We start from the raw sequence: 22,839 nt of genomic DNA on the forward strand, positions 1-22,839 counted from the left end.
GACCTCTTGCGCGGTCATGGGGGTTGGCGGAAGAAACATCGAGCGCATACTTAGGCTGGAGGGCTCCTTATTAATAACCGGTAGATACGAAAATTAAGGAACGAAGTCGCTACTAATAGTCTTCTTCCGCCCGGCCCGGATCGATCTTCCACTTCCCTCCCCTCCCCGTCGCCTCCTTCATTCTCGCCATGTACTCGGACGGCATCGACGACACCCCTACCAACCTCACCCGGCCCAAGACCGATGCTACGCTCACCATCCGGGTCATCAAGTCATTTGCGTTTCGCACCGAGCGCAGTCTCGTCCTCCACCATGCCAACCTCGAAACGACCACCGTCGGTCAGCTGAAGGACATGGTCAGGCAAGGTACGTCTTCATTCAGCCGCCCCCCACCACCTCCTTCCCGACCATCACCCACAATAGCTATCCAGACTCAACCCGGCTGGAAACCGTACCGTAACGCAACGTTTGGTTAGTCGCACGCCAACCCTGTCGTCCTCACCCTCTCAGTCAGAGCGACTTTTCCAGATACGATCAAGCTCTACACCAGAGCCCATGGTGCCAAGGTATGTTCCGTGCACCTTACCAACCACTCATGCTTAGACACCACCAGACCACGAACTTGATCATCAACCTCGATCACGACGAGTGGATCTTCGAGGACGAGTCCGTGATACTCTGCGACCTCGGTCTAGGCAAGTGCCCATTCGCATTCCTTGCCGGTCATATCTGAGCTTCTTCCAGAGAACGAATCGGAGGTCAGCTTCTTCAATCGGGTTCAGTACGAAGAATTCAAGACCAATCCTGACGTATGTGTGCTCTCAGTCACCTCCCTTCGTTGCTCATGCGTGCCGACACTCTAGACAAAGTGGGAAAGCTAGTAAGTTCGATGATGCGACTCTGAATCAGACACTTGTCGTTGTACAATGTACTCGTGTATCTCTCACTGGGGCCTCAGGTTTTCCATGTACTTATGTATGTAAATTTAATCGTAGTCTAGGTGTACTACTCGTCCGAGCGCACTCTCATGCGAGACTGTGCGTGAACGCGTCCGACCGTGACCGACGCGTGACGGGACGCGTTGAGGGACGCGACCCGAGCGGCACGGCGGCGCGTGCTCTTGTCTCTCTCCACCATGGCCGGCGACTCTCAGCGAGAGGAGCTCCCCCGAATCTCTGTCGAGACCCTCGACGACTGGCGGCGCATGAAGCGCAACTACACCCTCGCCGCACTTGCTGCTCTCGACGAGCAACTCGGCAGTAATCCCTCTGACAAAGATCGAAAGGTCCTCGCCGCGCATGTTCACAGAGTCCGTCTGGCCAAGCCCAAGCGTTGTACAAGTTAGCTGAGATGCGATTCAGTTTATTGACAGAACGTTCGAGATGGCTCGTCCGAATGTCAGAGTAAATGGCCAGAACCTTGAGGACCTGCAGGAGGACGAAGGCGAGAGCGTCCTCTACACCACCTGACACTTGGGCTCACATTTGTGCCTTCAGAAACCGAGGCGTTCGACGAGGGCTTCGACAGGCACATCTGGTCGCTTGCTGACCAGAGTTTGCGCTGGGACCTCCAGATTGCCAGGGAGCGCCGCACCAAGCCCGAGGAGATCGAAAAGCAGATGCGCGAACTTCTGGCAAGCCAGAAGGAGCTTGACGGCGAGGAGGCAGCTGCTCTGGAAGACGTCGCGAATGTGGATGTATCGATTCCGGACGATTGTGAGTGTCGAGCTCTTGCGTTCCGTCTTGAGTGGGCATTCCACTAAAGTCGTCGTCCTCTCCACTACAGTCTCAGCCGAATCGTATGAACGGATCGACGAGGTTGCAGCGCAGATGTTTGCCCTCGCAGAGGAGCTGAAGCAGGTGTGTGGGTACAAAGCTTGCATTACACCCGTCGCTGATTAACCGTTTACAGGCCGTGCCAGTACAATTGGAGCGTTCTCAACGAGTGAGAACTGTTGCGGAGGAGATCAAGGCGTTGAAGTCTTAACATTATTGGTATGCCCCCATTGTAGCCTTACTACTTTTCGTATATCTCGGACTCGGACCCACGGCTGAACAGCAAGGGAAGGTAGTATGAGGGCGAGAGAGACGATAAAAATGCACGAGAGACTGATACAACATAGTGAGCACGACGTATGCAGGGTTTATGACCCCCGACCGCGGAAACCACCACCACGTCCTCCACCGCCAAACCCACGACCCCTTGGAGCTCCGCGCCCACCACCGCCGCCCCAGCTGCCGAAGCCTCCCCCTCGGGGCGCACCCCGTCCTCCTCCGCGTGGTGCTCCCCTGCCGCGGAAGCCACCAGGAGCGCCGCGACCTCTTCCACCAAAAGCTCCACGACCACCAGCCCCTCGGGGCTTTTTGACACCTGTGGTAAAGGCAGAGAATGAAAACCGATCCTCCATTTCGCCGCGAAAGTTGCGGACGCACCGGCGACTTTGGGCTTGGGCAAAAAGCGCTCGATGGGGAGGAGCTTGTCGCCGCCGATGAAGACCTTGTCGCCTTTCTTGAAAGAATTTGCGACCATGCCCTCGCCCATCTTGACGGTGAAATAGACTTCGTTGATGGGTCCAAGGATCTCATCCACACGGCCGATGACGGACTTGTTCTGGAGGTAAATGGGTGCGTTGAAGTAGGGGACCTTGTCGGGCATGAGGGACTGGCAGAACATCTCGTCTTCGACTGCGTGCACGAAGGAGCCCATCTCTGGATTTTTGCAAGTTGGGTGAGCGATCGAGTGGTGGACGACAGTTTCAGATTGCAGATACGCACCAAAAACCTGGTCAGGAGGGCCCATGTCCCGTTGCTGGAAACCGCCCCTGCCTCCACCGCGTCCTTCGCCGGTCGATTACGAACGTCCCTCACACAGAACGCAGACTGAGAGCGAACATACCTCCACCGCGTCCACCAAATCCGCCTCTGCCTCCTCTGCTCATGGTTCACTGGGTGTGTCGCGCACGGGGGTGGATGTGAGGCCTATCTTGCGCCTAAAAGTTGGGCGACGCCGGGATGACGCGCGACAAACACGGGGACGGGGAAAGGAGGAGACGTTGCCGGGCGGCGGTCGTGAAAAAGTTGGGGCGGGCGCCTCCGAGGCGGGCGGACCGCGCCATGTCCTTCCTCTTCGACCGTCCCCCCGCCGTCCTCGTTCCCGCCCCCGCCGTCCACGATGACCCCGACGTCGTGCGCCTTCCAGTGTCCGTCTGGCGCGCGCTGCTACTCGATAACGAGACCAAGACTGCCCTGTCGGTGGCGAGAGCCGCAAAGGACGGGGGTGTACCCCGCTTGCCGGCCGTAACCTGCTGGGGCGTGCGCGACGAGGATGTGAGTCTCCGGCTTTCGTCTCTATATGCGGACACGTAGCCAATATATGCGCACACAGGCTGCGGGGGTGCTTGTCCCTCGACAGTGGCAGTCCGATTACCCCCATCTCTTCCCCCGGCAGTCTGCTACCTCTGCAGCCACAACACCCACCCACTCACTCACGGTCGTGAAACCCGTCCCTCTGACCGAAGCCATCTTTACCGCACTCTCAAACGATGCGTATGCTGCTGCATCCTCCGACCCGTCTTTGCTGGAAGACTGGCTCCTCGACAGCGACCAGATCCTGCGCGAAGGCACCACATACACCTACCCCGCGTCCGGTTCTTCCGGCTCATCATCCTCGTCTTCCTTCGCCCCCGGCACCCTCGCGTACACGCTTGCTTTGTGCGCCCCCGTGCAGCAGGGCATCGCCGTGCGCGGCCAAACGAAGCTCTACGTCTCCGCGCACCCCTCCGCGGCGTTAGACGGCCCCGTTCCGTCCGCGGACTCCATCCCGGACATGATCGTCGACGAGCTCGAGGCCGAAACTGGCTCCGAGCGCGCCGAGTCTGCCAATGGGGACTTCGAGATCGGCGAGGACTTCCTCGCCGGCTCCACTCTCCGCGCGCTCGCCATCGCCAGCCCGAGCGCGACGTCGAGCCCGTCTTTGAACGGGCACCCGATGAACGGTGCATCAGCTTCAGCCTCACCATCTCCGAGTGGGGGAAGCTTGCACTTGTCGTCGGTCGAGTGGACGTGCTGCGCGCGTCCACTACGGCGTCCGGTCCGCGTCGTCGAAGACGAGTGTGCGGTTTATGTGCGCACTTCGGACCTGAGCCGGATCGGGGTGCAAGAGAGTGACTGGGTGAGGACTTTCACGCGCTCCCGTCGACTGTCCCTGCCATCTGGAGCTGACTGGCCCTGTGCAGGCCATCATCAGGTCCAATGACAACAGCGTCAACTTCAGGCTCGCGCGGGTCCACGCAAACGACGATGTTGTGAGCGGCTCGTGAGTTGCAGCCCGACACCTCACGTACAAGCCCCTTTCGCTTAAGGCGGCCTTGTAGCGGCGCATACCTCTCCCCACAGCTTTTGTATAACATCCACCCTCCTAGTGGATCCGAGCGCACGGTGGAGGTCTGCGTTCGGCCCAGTCCCTTCGGCTCGCGCAGGCCTACCATTCCGGTAGCGAAGACAGTTACGATTGCACGCGTCGCATCGGCCTTCTCAACGGACCGCGCATATCAGCCACTCTTCCTCCGGGCTCTGCAAGACTACTTCAAGCGGACCACACGCCTTGTCAAGCATGGCGACGTCATCGCCGTGGGCATCAACACAGACGACCTGCTGAAGCAGCCTTCCGGACCGGAGCATGAGGCTGAGGACGAAGGTGTGGAGGAAATTGACCTCGAGTCCGTCTCATCAGCGTATCTACGGTGTATATATGCTTACCCCCAACACAGTGCCCGTGAAGCGGAGGACGCCCCCAACGAACTTGTGTACTTCGTCATCACGAATGTCGAGCACAGCGTTCCTTCACGATTAGGGGAGGGCTCGTCTCCCGACATGTACCTTGGCGCGACAGTGGGCGAACTCGGATGCTGGGTGGACACTTCCGTTACACGCATGGTGCAGACGGGCATCGAACACTCGAGAATCCCAGATATGGGTGCATACTTTACAGGTACCTTGGTCGCGTGACCTTGTCCGTTTCCCCGACTCATTGCATATTCCTACAGCGCAGCAAGTGTCGCCACCTGCCGACGCCGTACCCGACCAGAACATGCCATTTGGCAAGCTGTTGGCTCTCGCTTCTGCCGCGTTGAACCGCCGAGCAGTGGATTACCACCTGCAACTGTCCATCTTGCTGAAGGGGGCTCGTGGCATCGGGAAAGCGACGGTAGCGTATTGGGTCGCTCATCGGCTCGGCGTGCATCTTCTCGAGGTAGGTGACTTCATGTGAGATTAACGCGTGCTCTCACGTACTTCATAGGTCGACTGTTACGACGTCATCGGTGAGAACGACGCCAAAACGGAAGGAACGCTGCAAGCTCGCTTTGAGCGAGCTGCGTCGTGCTCGCCATGCGTTCTGTTGCTCCGGCATATCGACGCCTTCGCCCAAAGCACACAGGGGCAGGAGCCTGGCAAAGGTGAATCCACTGACGCTGGCGCACACTGGCTCGTGCTGACATGTTTTCAGAACCCGCCGTAGCTGAGACCCTCCGCGACTGTATTGCGGGCCTACAGCCTTCGTGGACCCTGACAGGATTCCCCGTGCTGCTCTTTGGAGCTACCGATAATCCTGACCGGGTGCCGCCAAAAGTCATGTCCTGTTTCAAGCACGAAGTTGCTTTTGAAGCACCTGGGGAAAATGAACGTCGTGAAATTCTCTTGTCCATTCTTTCCGACGCGATTCTTGCTCCCGATGTCTCGGTGAAGGATCTTGCCGTTCAGACTGCTGCCCTTGTTGCGGCTGATCTGGTGGACCTGGTAGGCCGAGCGAAGGCAGCCGCGATTCAGAGGTGTACCAGTGACACGTAAGTGCCTTACGGATGGGTATGTATTAGAGTGACTCACGATTCACTTTCAGGAGTAGTACAACGTATGATGTCTTTTCGGCCGGTATCCCCCTGTCTTCGGCAGATTTCGAGTCGGCTCTCGGCAAAGCTCGTGCATCTTACTCAGAAAGCATCGGTGCCCCCAAGATTCCTTCAGTCTCCTGGGACGATGTTGGTGGTCTTGCGCACGTCAAGAATGATATCCTCGACACGATACAGTTGCCCCTTGAGCATCCAGAGCTTTTTGCAGACGGTCTAAAACAGCGCTCAGGTGTCGCCTTGTCCCGCTTCCCAACGCTTACGCGGTCTGACGATCTATCGCTACAGGCGTTCTCTTGTACGGTCCCCCCGGCACGGGCAAGACTTTGATTGCCAAAGCCGTCGCCACCACCTGCGCACTCAACTTCTTCTCCGTCAAAGGCCCCGAGCTCCTCAACATGTACATCGGCGAGTCTGAAGCGAACGTGCGCCGCGTCTTCCAGCGCGCGCGCGATGCCCGCCCCTGCGTCATCTTCTTCGACGAGCTCGATTCCGTCGCGCCCAAGCGTGGCAACCACGGCGATTCGGGCGGCGTCATGGACCGCATCGTCTCGCAGCTGCTCGCAGAGCTCGACGGGCTCGCCGGCGGCGGCAGCGGCGCGGACGTCTTCGTCATCGGGGCCACCAACCGCCCGGACCTGCTCGACCCCGCGCTTCTCCGCCCGGGGCGGTTCGACCGGATGCTCTACCTCGGCGTGAGCACGACGCACGACGCCCAGCTCCACATCCTCCAGGCGCTCACGCGCAAGTTCCGGCTCGAGCCTGCGCTCGACCTCGCGCGCGTCGCGGAACGGTGCCCGTTCCACTACACCGGCGCGGACTTTTACGCGCTTTGCGCGGACGCGCTCCTGAAGGCGATGGCGCGCAAGGCAGAGGAGCTCGAGGCGACGATCGGTGCGTCTCTTCCCTCTCTCCCTCCGATTCTCGCTGCCGTTCGTTTGTGCCGGGCGTAGGCTGACGGGCGTTGACAGCGACGCTGAACGCGGCCCCGCCGGCGGAGTCGCCGCATCCGTACCCGCTCACGCCGCAGTATTACCTGGGGGAGATGGCGACCAAGGCGGAGACGGACGTCTTGGTTTCGGAGGAGGATTTCAACGCTGCGCTGAGGGAGCTGGTGCCTAGCGTCAGCCAGGCGGAAATGGACCATTACGCGCGGATCCAGCAGCGGTTCTCAAACGAGGCGCTAAGAAAGAGCCGGGAGTAGGGCTTAAGATTGTAAACTACGAGATATGGGTTGTCTATGGATGTTCCTTAAATGCGCTCGCTCACAAGTAGACACGTACTGGTGTAATGACCTGTAGATATTTCACTTTTCAGCTTCGGCAGTAGTAGCATCTCTTGTTCTATGTTCGATCTCTTGAGCCTTCAAGGGGCGAATTGCATGCGGGCGACGAGAATAAAACTCGCTGAGAGCAGGAGTGTAGAGCAAAGGAAGCGTAGCGTACAAGATCCTTGGGAAAAGCACACGTCTTGCAGTCCAGTATCTATCGCACAACTGACAATACCAGTACATCCATGTGGTGCCTACATATGACCGAGACAGTAAGTAAATGAAACATTACAGCGTCGAGCAGGATTACGAGTGCAAGGTATAGGGGGGATGGGGCAGTCCACGGGTAAGGGTTTAGAACCACTTGCCGGGCTTGAGCCCGATCATGTCGAGCATCGACTGGAAGGAGCTGGGGAGGAGCGCCCCGACGGAGGTTGACGACTGCATTTTTACGGGCTTCCCGGTCACTTCAAGTCTGTGTAAGGTAGTCATCGTCAGTCGGCGTGCTTGTCAAGATGACGACAAAACCGTAAAAGGTGTAACCCACTTATATGCTGGCTTGCCGTCAATCATGATCTCCACATTCACGACGGGGTGTTGGTAGTCAGAGGTGTCGACCTCAATGGATGCCCTGGCAATTTTACGTCAGCAGCCGCACACGCAAAGCACACGCAAAGCTGAGTCTTACCACTTGTAGTTTCCCTCGCCGATGTACTTTATGACCTTCTCCCTTGGGACTTCGACAACATACTGGGTCACATCCTTGGTTCCGTCTTCAGCAATAATGACATCTTCAACCGTCTTGTTGACGACTTCGGCGCTGTGAGGGCGCAGCGTGCGAATCCATGGCACGTAGAACATGCTCATAGGGCTCGTCGAGATCTCAAGCACCTTGTGGCCGACGTCGCCGCTCTCATACTCGATCGCAGCAAACTCGTGGCGATCTCCGGAGAGGATAATCACATTGGGCACGGTGTGCAGCGCAGCCAGCAGAGAAGCCTTTTCCGTGGGATATGCTGCCCACGAGTCCGTTTGCGCGTCATGCGTCCAGAGGGACGTAAACGGCACCGAGGTCACAATAAACTTGAAGACAACGGTCTGGTTGACCTGTTTGCTGGATTTAATCGGCCGCCACGGTCAATCGACCACACCAACGCACCTTGCCGAGCCAATTGTACAACGCTCCGAGCTGTTTATCGCCGAGCATTGTGTGTACGCTCGGGTCCTCCGACGTAATATCGGAGCGATACTTGCGCGTGTCCATGACGAAGTACGCAGCGTCGCCGTAACGGAAGTCGTAGTAGTACTGGCCTTCTTCGGGTGACTCATAGTTAGCATCAGCGTTGTATAGGCTGAAGGCGTCGGCAGCGTTTGGGAAAGGCTCCCGGGAGACATTGCCTTGGCCAACATAGTTGTTGATGATCTGAGTGGTGTTAGTGATGAGAGGGCGGAAAGAAGTCGACTGAATCACCTCATGATCGTCGTAAGTATGAAAGATAGCTGGAAGACAAACGTCAACACTTGCGGCATTTGCGTAGACACTTAGCGGACTCACGAAGTCTCTCATACACCTTTCGGAAGCTCGGGCTGTTGTAGTTGCGGCGATAGAGACGACGGTAGGCTTCGGCGTCATCCCCGAAATAGACAGGAACGTCAGCGTAGATAAAATCACCCATGAATATCATGAACTCGGGAGGGGGAGGTGCTGGGGTCAAGCGAAGCTCGGGCGGGGGCGGACGGTCCCCCTCCAGCTCCTCAACAGAGTCGGGCGGCGTTTCAAAGTCGGGCGCTGTCGAGGCGGAGGGTTCAGGGGGCCAGATGTAGTCCGCAAGGAGGTCGAGACCTTTGAGCCTGCGCCCTTGGAAAGGCATATAGGGGAAGTTCGGGGTCATGCAAGAGGACGCAATGAAACGGAAGTTGGAGCCACTGGAGAGTCTGGGGTCCGGGAAGGTGCGGAAACGGATGGGCTCGGGAGGATAGGACAGAAGGGTGTTGTTGGCGTCATGGAAGCGGTCTGGAAGTAAGGTTAGTGGATATATGCGCCAGGAAGGGGCGGTCTACGGACATTCGTAGGTAGTTTTGGGCCAGAGCCCAGACAAACGCACTGTTTGGACCCAGTCGAGATCGGAGGTGAGGTTTGTGGTGGGACCATCGCGCCAGGGGGCGTCGTTGGAAGTGGCTTTGGGGTTGACCTGGCGCCATGAAAGACGAACGAGATTATCAGTCGCGTTATGAGCGGGGTAGCGGACGACAATCTTGGCTGCGTCTGGGTACAGGGCACCGACACGGGTGTAGACAACGCCTGACGCGTCGTCGAAGTAAGGGACGGCGACAAAGTCGGCGACGGCGAGAAGGAGGAGAGTGTTGATGGCGAGGTTGGCGAGACGAAGGGCACGGATGGGGGAGGGCACTGAGAAGATGATGGTAGTGAGAGCAGAACTCCACTGGGAAGAAAATGAGAGGAGAACTGGGCGGGCGACGAGGGAAGGGCGTACGTCAAAGGGTTCACTCAGAGGGACGACCACGGGTGTCTCTGAGAGCGAGACATCGGTGACAGGGTGGCCATTTTTCTCCTTGGACTCGCCAGCGACGACCTCCTTTTTGACGGCGACGAGATGGGAGAAGACAGGGACGGCGGAGTAGGAGAACACGACATAGAGCGCATAGAGCGCGGGTATGAGGTACTTTGCCTCCCCTTTCGGGACCTGGGGGAGGTGAGGATAGGAGGAGGAGGACGGCAGGTGGACGCACGACTTGGAGGAAGAGGTAGACGACGATGCGGTAAAGGGTGGAGACGGCCGAGCTGGCGATGGCGGCAGAGGCCGACATGGCGGACGGGCGCAGCGGTGGGCGTGCGCGGGGGAGGAGGAGGAGAAGGGCAATAGGGGAGGAGAAGGAAAGGTGATGTCAGGAGGCGGGGCTCGCGAGCCGGCCAGGGCGGCGTCGCGTGGGCCAGTTCGCGACGCGAGCTCGTCAGGTCTGCAGTGCAGAGCTCTGCTCGCTCTCGTCCGCAACCTCCTCCCTCCTCTCCCCCCTCCGCTCTCCCCACGCACCCGCCGGCTCCTGCATGTCCGCCTCCGCCAGCCTGCCAGTCTCTACTTGACTCCCTCTGCATGATAACGGCCCTTCCGACGTCGATCAACGCGCGCTCACACAGGCTCTTCCAACCTCCTCTCTCTTTCACCGCCGCCGCCCGACGCGTCCTCCACAATGGAATCTATCTTCGGCAGGCGCAAGACGAGGCCTAGGCAGTCTTCTCTCTCAGGACAAGAGCCCCCCGACCGTCTTCGCCCGCTCTCTGGTGCCTCCGTTGCCACTACCGCTACCCGTTCCGAGTCCAGTCGCAGCTCCCGCTATGCCCCATCTCTGTCTCCCTTCGAGCCCCACCACTCTCATCTCTCCCAGCTCTACAAGCACCAGTCTCCTACCGACGAGTTCAACTTCCCTCGTCCCGAAAGCGACGAGGAGATTGACGTTCTCTTCAACAACATCATGCGCATGCGCGGGCTCGCAGACATCCCCCATCTCTCCGTTGATCAGAAGTGGCATATTGTTTACAACGACGAGCAGATGAGATGGGCCGAGGAGCGTAGAAGAGAGGAGCAGTCTCGCAGGCAGCCCAACGTCGACTCGTCCCAAGCCCCCTACCAGGAGGGCACCCCAGAGTGGTACATCCGTCGGTTTATGGACAGAACCATAACCCCCAAGCAAGCGTCCAGCTTGCAGGTCTCTCTCCGAAGCAAGGAGATGAGGTGCGTCGCTTTTTCTCGCTTTCAATCCGATAGCTAACAAGGAACGCTTACAGCTGGTTCCGGCACTTTGTCGAGCTTCAGGGCACCTCTGTCCTCGGTCAAGCTCTGCAGACAATCTCTCGCAAGGGCGTCGGGAGGTGCGTCGATTGACCCGAACTCGATTATCTGCCGCTCACCAGGCTGCAGGCGGAAAGAGGATGTCGACTTGGAGTACGAAGTCGCGAAGTGTCTCAAGCAGATCCTGAATCATCAGGTACGTCCCAAATCCCGGTTTTTGTCAATCTGCTGTTCACACCTACTTAGTTCGCTGCCAATGATGCCCTCAACCACCCAATGATTTTGACCCAAATCGCCTCTGCCCTCAACACACCTCATTTACCAACGCGGAAAATCCTCCTCGACCTCTTATCTTTCTTGGACTACTACAACGATGGTCAAGTCCACAACCTCGTCGTTGCCGCTCTCGAGTCTCTCAGCACTTCCAACAATGAAGGTGGTAGCCCGTATGCGTACTGGTTCAAGTCATTGGAGAGCGCGCTGGCCGGAAGAGGGCGCATGGGTACATTGGTGGGCGCGAGTGATGAAGTCAAGAAGCACGGCGGTGTAGATCCTTCTTTGAATGATTACACGGTGCGTGCGCAGGCCCACAGCCTTGATAATCCACTGAAAGCCTTCCCATACAGCTTTCCAACATCATCTTCATCAACTCACTTATGGTGAACATCGATGATCTCGACATTCGAGTGCACCACCGTGCCCAAATGGAGGCTGCAGGACTCCAGAACATTCTCGAGCTTTGCCATTCCTTTGGTGTAGCCGTCATCGATAAGCAATTGCAGATCCTACAGCAGATACTCCAGGACGATGAGGCCAAACTCAAGGAGCGAATAGACCAGGAAATATTGAAGGACCTTGCCAATCCAGAGGATGTGTACAATGCCCTGCGTGCGAAGACGTCGGACTCCAAAGCGAAGGACCATTTTCTGTCGATACTGCAACACATGCTGCTCATCCGCGAGGAGGGCCCAGCCCTTGCCCATTACTATCAGCTGATTGACTCCCTGGTCGCGGACGTCGTTCTCGATAAGAAGCTAGTCGGCGCGGAGCAGCGCCTTGGCCACTCGGTGGAACGCATCATCGCACAGTTCAACGAAGCGGACCGTCACCAGTATCTGGAAGACGAGCTCGTTAAGGCAAATACGACCGCCCTCCGCTACCGTCTCGAGAAAGAAGCTCTCGAAGAGGAGGTCGCCCAGGGCGAAGGTGGACTCGTCGGTTCGCTCAAGTCTAAGCTTGCGCGACTGGAGGAGAAGCTCGCCATCTCGCGTGAAAATACGACGAAGCTTCAGGGTCAGCTCGAGACTCAGAAGGCGGGTTACGAGGAGCAGATCGCTCAGCTTGAAGCGCAGATCATGGAACTGTTCCGGATGCTCAAAGAAGTCAGCCGCGGCGTGGGCAAGATCATCGACCACGCCAACGCTGGAGGTATGGATCGCAAAACCCTCATCGATACTTTGGAGAAGCACTTCCAGCGGGACAAAACAATCTCTATCCTGGAAGGTCGTGGTAGAGACGAAGAAGAAGATGGTACGCCGAAGAAGAACGGTAGCCTGCGTAGAGGAGGTTCCGCTGCGACACGCGGACGTAAACCGCCCAAGATGGACAGAATATCAGAGGGCCCGAATGGTCGCACTTCACAGTTCATGGACGCCGACGAGGACGAGGAGCACGAGCAGATTCAGCAGCAGATCGCCGAAGGCGCGATGGTCAGTATTAACTGCATGTCGTCCAGGACGTAGGTTCTGACATGCACATTCAGTCAGTTGCACGCGACGGCTCTCGTCAAGTCCCAGGAGCATGCGAACTCCTTCACGGCGCCAGAAGAACCTACCCAGGACGCCCCTCGGTAGTACGTCTGGCACTCCTATGATGTTGGATGCAATGTCTTACACTCTGCTTGCAGCACACTTCATGCCTGACGACGATAGTCGGACTGTCTCGCTGGCCGAGACCAACGATGATTTTGATGCCGATAGCGAAATGCGCCGATCGACCTCAACGCGCGCCTCGAATCCCACCACTGAGGCAACATCGGTCGGCTCCGGCTTGTCCATCGAACCTGACCTAATGTCACCCATCCAGCCTGGTACGCTCGCAGAACAGCTCCGCAGGCACCTGACCAAGCGCGGCCGTCCTCCATCTGTACCCAGTCCTCTCAACTCACCCATTCCCGAGGAGGTTATCCCACCGATGCCGCCTCCGCCTCCACCGCCGCCGCCGCCACCCGGGATGGGCCCTCCGCCGCCGCCGCCACCTCCGCCTCCGCCGCCACCACCACCACCACCACCACCACCACCTCCCCCGGGTGGCAAAGGCGTCCAGCTTGGCGGGCCGCCGCCTCCGCCGCCTCCTCCGCCACCCGGTGCCCCGGGTCCTCCTCCTCCTCCTCCTCCGCCACCTCCTGGGGGTCCGACCCCGCCAATGTCCGGGCCGGGCTCGGTACGGACGTCGCTCCTGGGCGCGAATTTGCAGTCGCTTCTTTCAGCACGGAAGGGCATCTCGATCACGCCGAGCACGAAGCTGAAGCAACTGCAGTGGGATAAACTGCCACAGCAGCAAGCGGAGAAGACGGTGTTCCAGGAGCCGTCGAGGGAAGACGAGTGGGTGAAGAAGCTGCAGATCGACGGCGTGTGGATGGAGATGGAGGAGGACTTCAAGGCGAAGCAGCTCGTCATCAATCTCATGGGTACGTCTCGGTCTGGGTTTATGTTTCGCATTGGACGTGCTCGCTGACTTGTTCGTCTCCAGCCAAGCAGAAGCGTGCAGAGCTGAAGAGTGTGCTCGACCCGCAGACCAAGAAGCGCGTCGAGATCCTTATCCAGACTGTCAAGAGGTTCCAGCCCGAGGAACTTGCGATCCGCATCCGCGACTTCGACCAGGGAATCTGCACACAGGGTTTCTTGGCCGAGCTGAAACCCGTTCTACCAAACCCAGAACAGGTGTGTATGCTTATTCCTCTCATAAACGAGTACTGATGATGCGTTCAGATCGGAAAGCTCAACGTGTACCGCAACGCGGAGCCGGAAGAACTCGCCGGGCTTCATCCGTCAGATCGTCTCATGGTTCAGCTCATCAAGATAGACCGATTAGCTCCTCGTATCGAAGGCATGCTGTATAAATGTGTCTTCGATGAAACATGGGAGCTTCTCGACGAGGTGAGTCATGCTCGTCTCGATGTCCCTGTTTGCTTTCGATACTGATGAGATCTCAGAGTGCACGTAAACTTTCGGAAGCCGGCAAATCGTTATTGGAAGCTAAGCACCTCAAAGAGCTACTCAGTGTAAGAGCTATTCACGTTCAATGGTCCGTCGATGGCTCACACGTGGTGGTTTCCCTTTACAGCTTATTTTGCTAATCGGTAACTACATGAACGGCACTGGTGTCAAGGGTGGCGCATTCGGTTTCCGCGTCTCGAGTATCAACAAGGTGGTTGTGGATATCTGTGTTCAATACGAGCCCATCTGACGATTGAAGCGACTACCTGACAGCTTGTTGACACGAAGTCGTTGCACAACACTACGTTACTGCACTTCTTAGAACGTACTGTGGCCAAGCATTTCCCCGACATGGAAGGGTTCATGGACGAGCTTGCCGCCCCTTCCGAGGCATACAGAGGTACGTTTTGCGCTGTTGGATGGTTTGTAGGGGTCCTTGATGCTCTCTTGTGTGCAGTGAACCTTCAAGATGTACGGAAAAGTTTGGGCGAGCTACGAACTGGATTACAGGCTATCCAGAAGGAGCTTAAAGAACATTTCTCCAACATGGACCTTAACGACAAGTACGCTAACCAGATGTGGACCTTCGTTGGCAAGGCGAAGCGTCAACTCGAGGATCTTGTTGATGATGTCAATCACGCCGAGTCCACATTCATCGAGGTTGTCAAGTACTACGGCGAAGACGACAAGAACATGACCTCAGCGGAGTTCTACGGTATCTTCAAGACCTTCGTCACGTCGTACAAGGTAAGTCTATCGTAATATCTTTAGTTGTTGTCTAATCAACATTCAGAAATGCCGGACGGACAATCTGGCGATTGCTGAAGAACGCTCAGCCCTGGAGAAGCGGCGACATGCCCAAGCAGAGGCGAAAGCCAACAAGGCCAAGCAGCAAGACCTCCCTGAGCCTACTCCCGAGGACAATGCGGCGCTGGACAATCTACTCGAGAAACTGCGGAACGGGGATAGCGTCGGACGCAAGGCGCGGCGCGCGCGCAAGAGCGTCGCAGCGCGCTCGGGGTCGGCATCGGCTGCTACGCCGCTCACGCTCAACACGGACGTGCTTCTGACGGCGAAGTCGGGGGATGAGACCGTGGACATCGCGCGCGACATGCTCATGCGACTCAAGTCGGACGGTTTCGACGCGCTCACGCCGTCGACGCCGACTGCGGCGAGCATGCGGCGCTCGCGGCGGAAACGTGACTCTGAGGGTGTCGCGCAGCTTGCGGCAGCGGCGCTTGAGGAGGAAGGCCTTGCGGCGAGCGGACCGTTGGGAGACGACATGACGACACCGCTGGGAACACACCCGCCAATCATCCTGGACTCAATAGATGAGCACCCCGACCCTGATCCGGATAATGCCCATGAACACGACACAACCCGTAATAGTACTTGTCTGTATTGTTTGCAACAGATCATATTCTGGCCACCCGAAGGAGTGTATACCCATTACACTGTATAGCTTATTGCTGTCCACATTCCTACCTAGTCTCTAGTTCTATTACTTTATTCTTTCAATTTCAAGATCATTGTACCTTGTGTTTTGATTGAGGGTGTAGAGTGCAATCTGGAGACTAAAGTAGGCTTAGGCATTGCTCACCACAGTAGCCTGTCAGGTGGTCTACATAATGTGTTATGTTGGCAGTTGCACAGACTAAGCAACACCAAGTAGTGACCACTGATGCTGAAGTTTTAGTTTTAGAAGGAAAGAAACCTAGTTACCTAATGGTCAAATTTCTTTCTCTGACCAATTTGTAAAATGCTGTTTGTATTTATGGACATTGTCCCACTATCAGCAAAACAGTCACCTATTGTTACGTCGAAGTCCGAGTTCCGTCGGGAACGAGGCCTAGACGCCGAGTGGTTATGTCCGTGAGAAGTCTCTTGATGCCGACGTGAGTAAGCGCGGTGCACTATCGAGTGGACCGGTGAGCGAGCGAGTAGAGGGCAAGCAAGAGAGTCAATTGGCACTAGGCCAGAGAGGACGTAGCTATACAGGAGGTTGTTGTGGTCGGCGCGCGGGCGGAGCACGCGCGCAGCGGGAGCGGGTCAGCACGTCCTCGGACGGCTGGCGGGCCGGGCCGGGGAAAGGGCGGCCATGAACGTTGATGACCGGGTTCGGACTAATGGACGCTCGCGTGGCTTGGGCGCGCAGGCGTTGATCGTTCTCGTTTGAGGAGTCCCCGCTTCTAGATATACTGGCGGGGGCTCGCCCGGCTTCCTCACGCATCTTGCCACCACTCGAGCACGTGAGGAAGCTGGTATGTCTTCGAACCATGTCTACTTATGCACTCGCTTACTCATGTACTACGGCAGACTCGTCCTTCTGCCAGGTGAATATACCACGCATCTTGCCACCACTCGAGCCGTGAGGAAGCTGACTTGTCCTTCTGCCAGACGCCTCCCACGCATAGACGCTATAGTTATCACAGGTTATGAGCCCTGCTTCCCAGCAGTGAACCAGACAACAGCCGCATCGAAAGCAAAGCCACAACAAGCCATGTCCGACACCAAGACTCGCTATTCAGTCCCGAAGCTAATCTCCAACGGCTCCAACTGGGTCGTATACAAGGACAAATTCTTGGCGGTGTCCGGAGCGAAGGTCTTGACGAGGTTCATAGACGGTACCGTCCGCAAACCCCCTCGTCCCATCCCCTTCACCTGCGTCAATCTGCATATTCCCCCGTCCACGACCACACCCGCGGGTGGTGCGTCCCCACCTCCCATGACAGACATGTATTCCCACCTCGACGACGACATGTACTTCAAGTTTGCGGAGACGGTGGACAAGAACTACGACGCTTGGGTCCAGAAGGAGGCCGACGCACGGGCGCTCTTGTACGAGAGCATCCCCGACGATGTCTACATCAATGTCCGCTCTCAGCCAACCACCGCCGAGGCCTAGGACATCGTCGTCCGCTCGTTCGAAGGCAAGGGGATCATGTATCAGAACAGTATCCGCACTCAGATGCAGAACATGCGGTGCGCACCCGATGCCAACCTCCGTGAACACCTCGCCAAGCTCGCGCAAGCACGCGAGACCCTGAACAGCTACGGTGGGACGATCTCGGATGAAGAATACTGCGCGATGATCATCGCCAGCCTCCCGGAGATATACCACACGCACATCAACTCGCTCGTCGACGCCGCGGGGTCACGGGACGCTCCCTCAGCTACGACATTCTCATCCACACCCTGGGTGAAGAATAGGACCGGTGCGCTGAAGCGCGTGCATCTGGGGAGTCCGCCCTCGCGACTGGAAGCACGCCCGGCAGACCCATCTACAAGTGCTACCACTGCGGCCGTGCGGGACATGTTCAGAAGCACTGCCGCTCGCCAGGTGGCGCCATGGAGGGACAGCCTTGGCCGAAGTCAAGAGGGGGCAACGGAGGCGGAGGCGGAACTGGGGGCGGAGGGAACACTGGCACAACGACCAACAATGCGGGAGGTGGCGCGGACACAGATACCATGGCGAAGAAGACGGTCGCATTCGTCACGCTACAGAACGTCGCGGGTGCGGCGCTTGCTGCCCGCCCTGGCGAGTACATTAAGGTCTACAACAGCGGCGCGTCCGCCCACATCTCCCCATACCGACACCGCTTCTTCAATTATCGCGACATCACACCCCCACGCCCCATCACTGCGGCCAACGGAGACACTTTCGACGCCGTCGGCGAAGGTGACATGGAGGTGTGCGTCCTCAACACCAATGGCCAGCCCACCACGATCACCCTGCGCGACGTGCTATATGCACCGAACATTGGGTTCTCCCTCGTGTCCATCCGCAAGGCCGACGAGGCGGGCTACTCCGCCATCTTCGCGCATGGGGAGTGCCAGCTCCAGTCTCGCGAGAGCGGTGATGTAGTCGCGCGCATCCGTCTCATCAGGGCCTGTATCAGATAGTGTCTTGCTTTGCTGATGGGACCGGAGACATCACCACCCCCACGCCAGGCACCGAAGACGAGATGGCTCTGAGCACTCGCCCGGCGAAACGCGGCCCGCTCACCATCAGCGTGCTAGACCTGCACCGCACTATGGGTCACATCTCCCTACGCACCGCTCGCAATATGGTCACGCACGGACACACGGACGGCATCACGCTCTCGGACATGGACATCACTGCACAGTGCAAGACGTGCGTCGAGGCCAAGCTAACGCACAAGGCGATCCCAGGCGTCACGCATGGCAGCGCCCACGATATCCGGTGACGGCATACGGAGACAAGCTCCACTCCGACGTGTGGGACTCAGGCGAGGTTTCTATCGGAGGCGACCGCAAGGCAGTCGTCTTCATCGACGATCACACGGGATGGGTACATGCGGCGACCCTCAAGTCTACCTCCGGGACTTACCAGGCCTACCTTGATCTCGAAGCGGAGCTCCAGACTCAGCGAGGGATTACGCCGAAGTGGCTCCATTCAGACAACGGACCTGAATTCGTTGGACTTCGCCCCCACCTCGCTGAGAAGGGGACTCACTGGTCCGCATCGCAACCTCACACGCCGGCACAGAACGGTCGGGCGAGCGCAGCCTCTGCACGCTTCGTGAGCGCGTCCCCGCTATGCTCGCGGATTCGGGCCTACCGACGGGACTCTGGGCCTTCGCGTTCCGCTACGCGACCTTCCTCCACAATCGCACGGCGCGCGGCGGCCCTTCGCCTTACGAGCGGTGCTTCGGGACACCTCCGTTCCTGGGTGGCCTGCGACCATTCGGTGCGCGGATGTGCGTCTACGTCGAGCATACTCGCAAGCTCGCCCCCAACACGCAGGACGCACGCTTTGTGGGCATGAGCACTCACCACAAGGACTCAGCACTCGCATACCTCCCTCATGCGCACAAGGTCGCCCTCGCGCGGTCGTACGTTTGGGACACTGGGGTGGCGCCTGGTGCGCCTGAGCCACGCTTCGACGACGCGGAGATCATCGAGCACACGCGCGTTGGGAGCGAGGGGGCGCAGGATGAGGAGGCCACGAACGACAAGGACATCGCTCCCAACACGGGTGCACATGACGAAGAGGCAGCCGAGCAGGGGGCGCACGAGCAGGGGGCGCACGAGAACGAGGCACACGAGAACGAGGCACACGAGACCGTGCAGGACGGAGAGGACGACCAGGAGGAGGAGGGACAGGAGGAAGGAGCGCACCAAGAACTCGAGGTCGTGGAAGAGGCACCAGCTGAAGAGGCACTCGGCCGCGGGCACCGTGTACACAAGCCATCGCGCTGGCTACGGGACATCCAAGACGGAGTCAGGACAACGGACGGGCGTGCAGACGCGAACGCGGCGCACGCACAGAACATCATGGGTGAGCTTTATGCTCTCTCCAGCTTCATCCCGGACACCACGGACGCGCGCTTGCCCGAGACCACCTCCCTCGACGCGGCCTACCAATGGGCCGCGCACTATGCGCTCGGGCTTGTACAGCTCGGGAATGACCCTAAGAACCTCCGCGAGGCACAAGCATCGCCTTACTGGGGACAGTGGGAGGAGGCCATCCAGCGCGAGATGGACAACCTTCGGCGCCACAATGTCTTCCGCATCGTCGACCGCCCGGCTGGTGTCAACGTCATCGACACCACGCAAGTCTTCCACCAGAAGCTGGACGCCGAGGGGAAGATCAAGGAGTTCAAGGTACGGGTTGTCGCGCGAGGATTTCAACAGCAGGACTACCACGAGATGTTCTCGCCCACTGCAAAGCCGGCCACTATCCGACTCATGTGCGCGCTCGCAGTGCGCAACGGGTGGCCTCTACTCCAGCTCGACATCCGCAGCGCTTACCTCCTCGTGCCACTAGATACCCCTGTCTACGTTCAGCCTCCCCCAGGCATGCTCGCACCAGGCGACGAAGGGAAGGTGTGGGTACTCGATCGCGCCCTCTACGGACTTCCGCAATCCGGCCTCGCCTGGTACACCAAGTTCAGCGGCGACCTCCGGAAGCTCGGGTTCATGCGCAGTGAGCGCGACCACTCGCTGTTCACCAAGGGCAAGGCGCAGGTCCGCGTCATGCTCGCGACTATTGTGGACGACATGTTCGCGACCGGATCCCCGGAGCTACTTGAGCCTTTCTGCACTGCGATCAAGAAGCTGTACGACGTGAAGGATATGGGCGAGCCGGAATTCGTAGTCGGCATCGAGGTACACAGGACGCGCGATCCGGAACCCGACCTAATCTACCTGTCGCAACGCGCGGCGATCGACTCGCTCGTGCGCACCCTCGGGCTTGTAGGCGCGAAGAGCCTGGCCATGCCCTGGCTCTCAGGGACCACCTTGTCCAAGGACCAGTGCCCTACGACCGACGCCGGGATCACGGAGATGCGGAAGTACCCATATCGCGAGGGGGTCGGGGCCGCCATGCATATTGCCGTCACCACCCGACCCGACATCGCGTTCACGGTACAGCAACTCTCTCGCTTCATGTCCAACCCCGGGCGCGAGCACTGGGAGGCCTTGAAGCCCAGTGAAAAGTCCGGCGAGCTAGATCGAATCAGAATGAATCCGCGTGAATAAAACGAGTAGATTCGAACCAAAATGATTCAGAGTGTACGTGATACACTTTTTGGATATTTCCGGCCGTGATTTGGACCTTATGTTGTTCCCACGAGTGCTAGTGATGCCTGTCTTATGCTTGTCGGCAGCGCGCCCAGGCGCGACATGTGCTGACCGCATTATCCGGCGTCTATCTCTTGAGAACGCGCGCGTCGCGAGCTCTTTGCTCTCATTCTACGTGCTGCCAGTCATGGCAGTGATATGCAGTCAACCCCGGGACGGAGTCAACAGGGGTGAGCGGATAGAGCGGGCTCGTGTAAGCCTGAAGTTCGGGAAACCGAATAGAGAAAGAGGGAAGCAAGATACGATGTGCCGCAGGGAGAGCGAACACGAAGAGAGGCGGATCAATTGAACACGCGGTGCGCGAAGTAAACGGTAGACGTGGGAGAGAAGAGATTGCACATACGGGCACTGGCGAAGAACAAAGGCACGAAGACGGATGCGAGGGCGAGGGCAGACTTGAGGGCGAGGGTGTGAGCGTGATCGATATGAGACGGGTGAGCACACCGCACGGCGCACGCGCGGATATGGCGAAAAGGTGAACTAGATAGGAACAAGTTCAGCAGTACCCTAAATACATGCGTCACGCACGAGGTGAGTACTAGAAGATAACATATTGATACAAAGATGCGAGCACATATAACTCAGTGGAAGGGACTTTGGAGAGCAGGTATATGGGCGAGTGGGGACCAAGCCAGGGAGAATAGAGAAAGGGGACAACAGCGGTAGCTACAGAAACAGGAACAAGACAGAGTAATGGGTGAAAACGTACAGAGATAACTACGGGGGCACTCGCGTCGAGAGGACGCTAACGCCGGGAGGCGCGCGAAAGGGGATGCGAAGGGGATCGCGTGCAGCTCGTCGAGCTTGTACTGCGGGAAGTCGGCCCGCGCGAGAGGAGAAGACGAGCGGGTGAAGGAGCGGGAGGATGCGCGATGCACGCGGAGACGATGCGGAGCACGGCGGGACGACTGAGGCGAGGTGGACGGCGGCGGCTGAAGGCGGCGGTGGCGGCAGTGAACGGATGGGCAGACGTTGGGCGAGTAGCACGCGCTGTGTGGGGGCGTCGAAATTGTGGATAGCGGACAAACACTGCTAGACTAAATACATGAGTGAGGATGAGACGTGGCGACAAGGTCCGCGTGGGCATAGGACGGGCATGCCGGTGAGGAAGTCAGACAGAACGGTCTAAACGAACATGAGGAGAAGGACGAGAGAGAGTAAGGTAGAGGCCGCGCAGCGGCCACATAGTCATAGTAGAGGATAGCGAGACAAGCGAGGGTAGTTGGTAGGAGGAAGAACGTACCGAAGAAACCGGAATAACGTATAGCTGAGACAAACACAGCGGGAATGGAGCGGAGCGGGGGATGTGGGGCAACGAGAGGTCTGGAACTGTCTATGGAGTACGACGGGGTGCGGGGAGGTGAGGGAGGAGAGGTGTTATGTCGGAGAAAGGTGGACTTGGCAATTGGAGGTGGTGCATGCAGCCCAAGCGGTGCGCGCGAACAGCAGCGTGATAGTGGCGACGTCTCGAACTTTTCGGGGGTGTGCGCGTCGGCGCGCGTTGCGTGGGGGGCGGGGGGCGGGTGTGTCGGTGAGGTAGAGGTGCAGGTGTCGGTGACGGAGGGGTCGGTGCGGCATGCAGACTGGTGGTGGGTCGACTTTGGTTGGTTTGTGTCGGAGTGGTTTGGTACGAGGCGTGCCGCGCGCGCGTGGCCGTGCTGCATCTGCAATGGGGGAGTCGCGGAGCGTTCCCTCATCGTTTGCCAGCGGCGCGCCCTCAGTGCGCAGCGGACTTGCCACTCTCCGCCCGTCGGCAGAGCGCATCCTCTACAAGGTGTTTGACGAACACCTCGTGCGGCTTCAGCTCGTCACCGAGCACCTTGACTTCCCCCACGTCCGTGTTCGCTTTCTTGGCCCTGAGTGCTGCCGCACCGTGTTCATCCGTCCAAGGCATAGGGGCGAGGAGGATGTGGACTCGGAGAAGGGGGAGCACACAGGCTGCGAGCACAAGAAATGCGCAAATAAAGACATACCTGCATGGCCTGGCCATCGTCCATGCATATAGCAGACACTTTGGGAGCTTGCAGGTTATTT

General features: G+C 58.4%; 8 protein-coding genes across 8 annotated transcripts; 6 read left to right on the top strand and 2 right to left on the bottom strand.

The window, feature by feature from the left end:
- Window positions 1–188: 188 nt before the first annotated feature.
- On the top strand, window positions 189–881 carry BXZ73DRAFT_103730 (uncharacterized protein; the record flags this gene model as incomplete). The annotated part of the gene is made up of 6 exons (XM_048015674.1): window positions 189–366; window positions 424–471; window positions 529–566; window positions 614–689; window positions 745–809; window positions 864–881. The coding sequence occupies 6 exons, from the start codon at window positions 189–191 to the stop codon at window positions 879–881; spliced, it is 423 nt and encodes a 140-aa protein (XP_047875535.1).
- Window positions 882–1,135: 254 nt separating this feature from the next.
- Window positions 1,136–1,986, top strand: BXZ73DRAFT_91389 (uncharacterized protein; the record flags this gene model as incomplete). The annotated part of the gene is made up of 5 exons (XM_048025956.1): window positions 1,136–1,309; window positions 1,362–1,451; window positions 1,505–1,715; window positions 1,786–1,859; window positions 1,912–1,986. The coding sequence occupies 5 exons, from the start codon at window positions 1,136–1,138 to the stop codon at window positions 1,984–1,986; spliced, it is 624 nt and encodes a 207-aa protein (XP_047875536.1).
- Window positions 1,987–2,143: 157 nt separating this feature from the next.
- BXZ73DRAFT_50675 (Gar1/Naf1 RNA binding region-domain-containing protein) lies at window positions 2,144–2,844 on the bottom strand (the record flags this gene model as incomplete). Its single annotated transcript, XM_048020482.1, has 3 exons — window positions 2,144–2,334; window positions 2,433–2,708; window positions 2,775–2,844. Coding segments are annotated over 3 exons (537 nt in total), but the record flags the coding sequence as incomplete, so codon positions are not given.
- A 269-nt stretch (window positions 2,845–3,113) lies between these two features.
- BXZ73DRAFT_50749 (AAA-domain-containing protein) lies at window positions 3,114–7,106 on the top strand (the record flags this gene model as incomplete). The annotated part of the gene is made up of 11 exons (XM_048020497.1): window positions 3,114–3,326; window positions 3,385–4,170; window positions 4,235–4,314; window positions 4,373–4,717; window positions 4,769–4,997; window positions 5,050–5,250; window positions 5,299–5,455; window positions 5,506–5,842; window positions 5,899–6,134; window positions 6,191–6,796; window positions 6,874–7,106. 11 exons carry the CDS (start codon window positions 3,114–3,116, stop codon window positions 7,104–7,106), a joined length of 3,423 nt encoding a protein of 1,140 aa, XP_047875538.1.
- Window positions 7,107–7,526: 420 nt separating this feature from the next.
- On the bottom strand, window positions 7,527–10,001 carry BXZ73DRAFT_50726 (PhoD-like phosphatase-domain-containing protein; the record flags this gene model as incomplete). The annotated part of the gene is made up of 9 exons (XM_048020492.1): window positions 7,527–7,647; window positions 7,720–7,803; window positions 7,861–8,279; window positions 8,332–8,595; window positions 8,644–8,672; window positions 8,728–9,186; window positions 9,238–9,616; window positions 9,668–9,877; window positions 9,924–10,001. The coding sequence occupies 9 exons, from the start codon at window positions 9,999–10,001 to the stop codon at window positions 7,527–7,529; spliced, it is 2,043 nt and encodes a 680-aa protein (XP_047875539.1).
- A 381-nt stretch (window positions 10,002–10,382) lies between these two features.
- BXZ73DRAFT_91393 (cytokinesis protein sepA) lies at window positions 10,383–15,750 on the top strand (the record flags this gene model as incomplete). The annotated part of the gene is made up of 15 exons (XM_048025957.1): window positions 10,383–10,924; window positions 10,978–11,061; window positions 11,111–11,177; window positions 11,228–11,554; window positions 11,608–12,694; window positions 12,744–12,833; window positions 12,888–13,670; window positions 13,733–13,923; window positions 13,972–14,139; window positions 14,196–14,264; window positions 14,327–14,410; window positions 14,473–14,599; window positions 14,657–14,946; window positions 14,993–15,581; window positions 15,725–15,750. 15 exons carry the CDS (start codon window positions 10,383–10,385, stop codon window positions 15,748–15,750), a joined length of 4,524 nt encoding a protein of 1,507 aa, XP_047875540.1.
- Window positions 15,751–16,699: 949 nt separating this feature from the next.
- Window positions 16,700–17,104, top strand: BXZ73DRAFT_50736 (uncharacterized protein; the record flags this gene model as incomplete). Its single annotated transcript, XM_048020495.1, has 1 exon — window positions 16,700–17,104. One exon carries the CDS (start codon window positions 16,700–16,702, stop codon window positions 17,102–17,104), a length of 405 nt encoding a protein of 134 aa, XP_047875541.1.
- A 674-nt stretch (window positions 17,105–17,778) lies between these two features.
- Window positions 17,779–18,039, top strand: BXZ73DRAFT_30373 (uncharacterized protein; the record flags this gene model as incomplete). Its single annotated transcript, XM_048017788.1, has 1 exon — window positions 17,779–18,039. A coding segment is annotated over one exon (261 nt), but the record flags the coding sequence as incomplete, so codon positions are not given.
- Window positions 18,040–22,839: the final 4,800 nt, after the last annotated feature.

This window comes from Epithele typhae (genome assembly GCF_022376455.1).
Source record: "Epithele typhae strain CBS 203.58 chromosome Unknown BXZ73scaffold_43, whole genome shotgun sequence".
Classification (NCBI taxonomy): Eukaryota; Fungi; Basidiomycota; class Agaricomycetes; order Polyporales; family Epitheliaceae; genus Epithele; species Epithele typhae.